This window comes from Neodiprion virginianus, chromosome 7 (assembly GCF_021901495.1).
Source record: "Neodiprion virginianus isolate iyNeoVirg1 chromosome 7, iyNeoVirg1.1, whole genome shotgun sequence".
NCBI lineage: Eukaryota > Metazoa > Arthropoda > Insecta > Hymenoptera > Diprionidae > Neodiprion > Neodiprion virginianus.
This window is the reverse complement of record NC_060883.1, coordinates 17,835,604-17,843,573: the sequence shown is the minus strand read 5'-3', so window position 1 is coordinate 17,843,573 and position 7,970 is coordinate 17,835,604. Positions and strand designations below refer to the sequence as shown.

The following is a 7,970-nucleotide window of genomic DNA, read 5'->3' as shown; positions in this document are numbered from 1 at the left end:
TGTAGCCGGACACGAGTCGAAAGCACCGACCAGCAACGCGGTGCCTGAACGGCGTGACTCGTTTTAAATTTTATTGCAAGTTGGCGTTCGGAACCTAATCGACAGGCCAGGGATTTGAACTTAAGTCCTCCCGCTCCACAGTTACGAATGCTAGCACTTTAGCCACTGCAGTCGGTAAGTAAGTAAGGCTATCCACTTGGGATTTTTTGTCAAAATTTGGACGATAATGAAAAATGCTGGAAAAAATCCCTTGATGAATGTAATCTACCAGTACATACGACCTTTTACTCTCAATTGAGGTGTTATTTGATTTCAACGTTTCTGATGATATTTTCATGTTTTAAAAACGATCAACACAAAATATACACCCTTTCACCTGTTTGAACAGCAAAAGATCGTAAGATGGCGTTTACAACCTAATGTTCTTAGACACGTGATGTATATCTGTGACAAGATTTGGAGACGAAGGCAGGCGGATAAGCAAAGCAGTGTTTATTGAATGGCGTGGAATGTCTGAAGAATATCAAGATCCAGTACAAATAGTTATACATTTCATGAGCATCGAATAGAGTAGCGTAATTTCGAACGTTCTTATTCATACTGTTTCGAGTAACGTAAGCCGGTTTGTGAAATTATTTGTGACGAGGAACGAGAAGGAGAAATCAATACACGCGATTCATTTTACGTGATATACAATGTTTATCGATTTATTAAGTGGACTGTATGATTATTGATGTCGATTTATTAAGTGGACTTCATGATTATTGCTCAGGTCGACTAGATGCGAGCCTGCTGATTATCCGTGGACGACTGACAAAATTAACTCTCCGTTACGGGATCGAAGGTACCGAGAGCGTCGATAGCTTGAAGCGAGCCGAGACAAAAAAAAGGCTTATGTAAACAAAAGAAATTCAAGCGCGATCGTGAACCTTCGACCCGCAAGGGACCAAAATTTTTTTGAAGATATTAGAGATTATATGCTAGAATATTGTCACGTTTGCCGCAACACATACGTTTTGAGACTACATTGCATCGTATTTCACAATAAGCTTTCAAGTACATTTCGAGGGATATTAAAAGCGGAGTCATTCTTGCCTGTCTCATGTCATAGACAGACCAATCTGTACTAGTATTCGAATGGTCCAATAAAATGCAGCTGCTTGTGAAAATGGCGATGCAGATCAATGAATTAGGCGCTTTCACTGATTTCCGATTCCTCCTTGTGATAAACTTTGAATTCTTTCAAGTACGCATTCGGCAGATCGGCGATGTTGAAGTTCGACGGTTTGTCCAGCGGGAATCCTAGCGGCTTGTCCAAAATTTTCTTGTCTCCGAACATCGCAGAATGGAAATGGTACATGCTCTTTTCGGCGTAGGGAGTAACGTGGACGAAGAACTGGAAGGGCACACCCTCCGGGGATCCCTTAGGGATGACCAGGCGCTCCGGATATCTGTAAGGGTACTTGGGAATCTCGTAAAGGGTTTCACCCGTGATAGCTCTCTCGATTTCCCGGTAGAACACATCGCTGCTCACTGGGTCGCACCCTACGTATTCAGATTCGGCACTGCTGCGTTTGATTTTGTTGATCCCGAGTTGGACTGAAATTGAACGAAGAGACGATGTAACAGTCATCGAGCTGAAACCCTGTATATATAATCAGCAAATTATACTAACGATCAACGCCCCATGCGTCCAGAAGTATGAACTGGTCGTAGTTCTTGGAGAGATCAATCTCTTCGTGGTTGAAATCATATTTGGGTCCCATGTAGATGCTGAAGTAGCCCTGTATGGCTGCCTTGCTGTTCACAGTGATGTGGTAGGTGTAAGGCTTGTGATTCAACCGGTATTGTCGAGCCTTGATCAAAGTTTTGTCGTCTGCGTTGCGTGCTTTCACCGCAGCCGAGATCAGGTAGTCGACATCATCGAAATACGTCTCGACCTTGTCGACAGCCACGGATTCTATCTTTACGTCGGGGAAGGCCAAGTCTTTGTACGTGTACTTTGGCAGGTATGACACGAATCTGGAAGAAAAGAACATTAATAAATCAGTCTTCTCTAATCTGTGGTCTAAGAAAATCACGCCACTTATTACTAAGTTTGGTGATCAATATTGCGTCGTATTTTGCGTTTGCGCAATTGCTAGCCAGCCAGAAGTGCTCAGTAGAATTATGGATAATGAACACTAACTTCTTGTGGTAGCTCATGATCCTCTTGACAAGACTCCAGTACATCGGGTCACGTAGGCTCAGGCCGTAGACCTGCATGATGCTCGGCACAACGTCGTATTTGCCACGAGGCGCCGGGCTGAAGCCGAGCACGTCTCTAGCAAGCAGCTCGTAATTGCCGTACAAATCATGGTTGACGGAGTCAGCGTTTCCTTGGATGAGATTACCGAGAACCTCGATACCACTTCGAGTGCGAATAGATTCGAATGTAGCATTTTTGCGAAAGACGAATCCCGAATCGATTGCCGACGCGAAAAGTTGTTCAAGATTGCGAAGCTCCTGTTGAAAAATCAAATGGTAACTCGATGACTGGATCGACACGTTCAAGTGAAAAACGATGACTGATGGGTGTGCATTCAAGGCACAAAATCGGTTACCTTGATCAAGCCGAGTTTATGATTGGGAAGCATGGCGTCGTCGCTTCGGTAAGGGACCGGCAAACCGTTGTGATAGCTCATGCTAGGATGGTAACCGTGCGGGATCGGATAACTCCAGTCGAAATCTTCGATCTCCCCCAAGCCGTTACTGAACCGTTCCATGTTGTAGCGGGCAAGTTGGAGCCTCAATGCATAGAAATATACTTCACCACGTTTTGGGAAGTGTGGTCCAAATTCTCCAGATTTCATCCAGAATGGATGACTAAGTTGGGAGAAGTAATGTATTTCATTGGAATATACGTCCTCGGTGAAGTAACGAAGTTTATATTCGTCGTGGGAGCAGCACTCCGAGGACGGGATAGAATCATTATCCGGAATGATAATTGCACCATCGGATGACGCCACGGTCTTGGTGGGATCTGAAAATAGCGAAAATGAAGACTGGTTAGTGAAGCCGTATACGTGAGAGACATTCGAAGCCGCGTAGAGCTTGAACGAGTGATTGACTGACTCACCGTTGTAGAGTTTCGCATCGTAAGCAGTTCGGATAACTTCGTTCTTGAAGAAGAGATGGGGGTATAACTCGTGGAGAGAAGGAAGTCGGATTCGAAAGGTTTCGGGGTAGCGGATTACGGCGACGCTGAAGGCGTAGACGTACATCCCCTCGTTAACGTGGATTCGAGCCCAAGCGGCGGTCTTGCAGAAGGTATCAAAGTCCTTGGAGTGATAAAGTACCTTGAAAAGAGCTATGGCCTCGTGCAGGTGGTGCGAGTGGAAAATCGAAAAGATTTTTCCACGAGACAGCATCCCGCGCTGATGCAGTGCCAGCAATTCTTTAACGGCATCCTAGGAAAATTATCGCTGTAGTCCGAGGTCCAGAGAAAAACTAGGTGACGTAATTTCTCACCTGATTTGAGTAACAATTCAAGTCCACTTCAATCTTGTATGACTTTCCCAGGGCGTAGAGCTCAGGTTTAAGTTCCGGCTGATCAACGCGCCACAGCAAGTCGAAAACCTTTTGCTGCTTAACGAGGAACTCTTTGCTAGCCTTCGTCATCTTGGAGCAGTCACTGTCGTTGATGACCAAATTCACTTTCGCCCACGTTTTATACTGAGTCTGTCTCATTGTTGTCAGTTATCTCTGACCTAAAAAGGTCATCGTCACAGCAATCTTTCCAACCCGAAAACACGTAAAGTTGTAATCAAACTGCCAAGTCAATTAATTATTGAATTAATTTAATTTTCGAATAGTAGTTGTAATTAACAGCTTCCAATTATAAAGTATGATTTTGAAGTATAATAGTCGTAGTTTTGTGTGCGTGTTGTTTGTGCGATCAAAGTTCATGCAGAAATTCATGAGAGTCGCGCAGGTTTTCATACGCGCAGTTCTCATATCAGAGATGTTCCGTTATCTTGGAGTCAACTGCAATCGTACAATGCGATTAATGTCCTTCGATTCAACGTATTTCACACAACGTTACGCTCCGAAAGAGAAGTTTTTCATCGTGCGTTGCAGGTAAAATATTTGAAATAATAACAACATTATCAAAAATAAATGGGGTACGCTGAAAGTTTGAAAATCGGCGAAAAGATCACACCTCGATTTGGTATTTGTCGTAAGAAAAGATTTTGAAGAGGACTATAACCTCGTGCCGGTGGTGTCAGTAAATTATCGTATCATTCAAATGTGCGCGCAAACCCAAGATGATTAGATGATGATTTCTACGTTGGTCGGGTCCAAAACAAAGAAATAGAGTGCGATCGTGAGAACGAACTGTGAATTATGGATATTTCCATTCTTGCCATTGACTTTAATTTCACCGATTCATGCTAGATCTCAGTGCGTAATTAGACGGCACATGCCTGTATGATATAGCGTATAATACACTGTATGTAACGAGTGGTTGTGAAAGTTTAAGAATGAATATCGTGCTTTTTGTGTTGCTGAGGTAGTTATCAGTTATTGGGCAAACACTCCTGACAATCGGGTTTGAGGTGAAAAACTTGTAAGCTCCGAAAATCGAAGACAAAAAAGGTCAAACCTTTCAATTTTATCCCAAACAAATTTGGCAATTTTCGGAAAAAAAGCTCGAATCAGTTTAGACAACGGCTATGTCGACGCCGTTTCACAGTAATAGTCATTTGCGCGTAGTTCTGATTCGTTAGGATTCACGATTCAAAAATTACCGATGTAAATTGGAGGTGTCTCAGTCATATCTACTTCGTTTATGGTCGCCTAGCATTCCGGATGAGCTTTTCAACTTTCGGAAGGTCAAAGTGGTAGGCAGCAGCTCGTGAAAATCATTCCTTAATTGTGATTAACAATTCGTAGTATTGATTCGAGTAGTAGAGAAAGTCTGTATCAGTGACTTTCAAACAATACAGACACTAAAATAAAATGAGCCGTGGACAGTGTGAAATGAAGCTGATTTATCAGATTTTTGACAACTTTTAAATAATATAAAATGACGCATCGATAGCTGAGAAATATTTTTATTTCTTGATTTTCGAAAGGATCTGCGTAGCTCTCAAATAAAATAATTTACTCAATACTCAATTGCGACTATCTCGTGATAACATTACTAAGTAGTATAGACTCGTGAAAAAACAACCTGCAGAAATAAATTGAGAAAACAGAGCTGACGTATAACTACGATCAGACAATGTATTTACAGAATTGACCAATGACTTATGAAGACATGGGATGAGGTGTAATCGACTGAATATTGTTTTAACCTTTTCGTTAATGAGGTCAATGATTGAAGTAACTTTGAACCTGTTTTAATTTCGGCATGAGATAGGTGATATGAATTTTTGGAACATCATTCGGACATGAACATTCCGTAATCATGGAGAAAAGTATTCTTTCGGTTTCGCGAGCTGACCACCAAGGATATCTGAAGAGGGGATTAAATGAATGATTTAGGCGGAAAGGACCGAGCTACTGCGATTTCTATGAAGGTACAAGAATGATGTTCGACTCTTACTGTTTATCTTAGAGCATGAGACGACTTCTACAGGGTTAACCCCTTTGCATTTTTAACGGAAAGATTTGCGATTTTGAAAAGTGCTGGAATGAATTCACTCAGTCTCTATTCCGACGTAATGTTGCGAGAGAAATAGATGGGTAGCAGTCCCAATACGCTGCGGTCAACGTTGTTGATCCCACGCTGTTTTCGCTGCGTTTTCTGAGTTCCTGGGTGTCCGATTGATCAGAAAACGGTCGTTTAAATCAAATCTAGGACCAAAAATTTTTCGGCAAGAAAAAAAGCAAGGCTAACCCCTTTGCATTTTTGGCGAAAATTTTCGCAATTTTGAAAAGTGCTGGAATGAATTCTTTCATGCACTATTCCGACGTAATTCAGCGAAAGATATCGATTGGGCGCAGTCCCAATACGCTGCGATCAACGCATCAAAAGTTACAGCCGAAAAACGAAAACCTCTGTTTTCGACATTCTTCAGCGTCTGCTTTTTCCTTCGTAATTTCTCTCCTGTTGATCCCAGGCTCTTTTCGCTGCGGTTTGTCAGTTCCTGGGGGTCCAATTAGTCAGGTAAGAGTCATGCGAAACGAATCTGAGACCCAAAATTTTTGGTCGAAAGATGAAGAAAAAGTAAGGCTAACCCCTTTGCATTTTTGGCAAAAATTTTCGCGATTCTGAAAAGTGCTTGAATAAATTGATTGTGGCACTATTCCGACGTAATTTTGCAACAGAAATCGATTGGGCGCAGTCCCAATACGCGGCGATCAACGCATCGAAAGTTACAGCCGAAAAACGAAAACCTCTGTTTTCGACATTTTTCAGCAGGTGCTTTTTCCTTCATAACTTCTCTCCTGTTGATCCCACGCTGTTTTCGCTGCGTTTTCTGAGTTCCTGGGTGTCCGATTAATCAGAAAACGGTCGTTTGAATCATATCTAGGACCTAAGATTTTTTGGCCAAAAAAAAAGCAAGGCTAACCCCTTTGCATTTTTGGCGAATATTTTCGCGGTTTTCAAAAGTGCTGGAATAAATTTATTGTGGCACTATTCCGACGTAATTTTGCAACAGAAATCGATTGGGCGCAGTCCCAGTACGCGGCGATCAACGCATCGGAAGTTTCAGCCGAAAAACGAAAACCTCTGTTTTCGACATTTTTCAGCAGGTGCTTTTTCCTTCGTAACTTCTCTCCTGTTGATCCCACGCTGTTTTCGCTCCGTTTTCTGAGTTCCTGGGTGTCCGATAGATCTGAAGACAGTCGTTTGAATCAAATCTAGGACCCAAAACTTTTTGGCCAAAAAAAAAGCAAGGCTAACCCCTTTGCATTTTTGGCAAAAATTTTCGCGATTTTGAAAAGTGCTTGAATATATTGATTGTGGCACTATTCCGACGTAATATTGCAACAGAAATCGATTGGGTGCAGTCCCAATACGCGGCCATCAACGCATCGGAAGTTACAGCCGAAAAACGAAAACCTCCGTTTTCGACATTTTTCAGCGTCTGCTTTTTCCTTCGTAATTTCTCTCCTGTTGATCCCACGCTCTTTTCGCTGCGTTTTGTGAGTTCCTGGGGGTCCAATTAGTCAGGTAAGAGTTATGCGAAACGAATCTGAGACCCAAAATATTTGGTCGAAAAATGAAGAAAAAGTAAGGCTAACCCCTTTGCAATTTTGGCAAAAATTTTCGCGATTCTGAAAAGTGCTTGAATAAATTTATTGTGGCACCATTTCGACGTAATCTTGCGAGAGAAATCGTTTGGGCGCAGTCCCAATACGCTGCGATCAACGCATCAAAAGTTACAGCCGAAAAACGAAAACCTCTGTTTTCGACATTTTTCAGCGTCTGCTTTTTCCTTCGTAATTTCTCTCCTGTTGATCCCACGCTCTTTCCGCTGCGTTTTCTGAGTTCCTGGGGGTCCAATTAGTCAGGTAAGAGTCATACGAAACGAATCTGAGACCCAAAATTTTAGGTCGAAAAATGAAGAAAAAGTAAGGCTAACCCCTTTGCATTTTTGGCAAAAATTTTCGCGATTTTGAAAAGTGCTTGAATAAATTGATTGTGGCACTATTCCGACGTAATTTTGCAACAGAAATCGATTGGGCGCAGTCCCAATACGCGGCGATCAACGCATCGAAAGTTACAGCCGAAAAACAAAAACCTCTGTTTTCGACATTTTTCAGCGTCTGCTTTTTCCTTCGTAATTTCTCTCCTGTTGATCCCACGCTCTTTTCGCTGCGTTTTGTGAGTTCCTGGGGGTCCAATTAGTCAGGTAAGAGTTATGCGAAACGAATCTGAGACCCAAAATATTTGGTCGGAAAATGAAGAAAAAGTAAGGCTAACCCCTTTGCATTTTTGGCGAAAATTTTCGCGATTCTGAAAAGTGCTTGAATAA

The 7,970-nt window shown here is 42.3% G+C and overlaps 1 protein-coding gene across 1 annotated transcript; it reads right to left on the bottom strand.

The window, feature by feature from the left end:
- Positions 1-678: 678 nt before the first annotated feature.
- Positions 679-3,664, bottom strand: LOC124308853 (arylphorin subunit alpha-like). Its single transcript, XM_046772005.1, has 6 exons — positions 3,511-3,664; positions 3,119-3,449; positions 2,604-3,022; positions 2,189-2,505; positions 1,676-2,022; positions 679-1,599 (listed from the first exon to the last, which is right to left on the bottom strand). Exons 1-6 carry the CDS (start codon positions 3,658-3,660, stop codon positions 1,190-1,192), a joined length of 1,974 nt encoding a protein of 657 aa, XP_046627961.1. The 5' UTR covers positions 3,661-3,664; the 3' UTR covers positions 679-1,189.
- Positions 3,665-7,970: the final 4,306 nt, after the last annotated feature.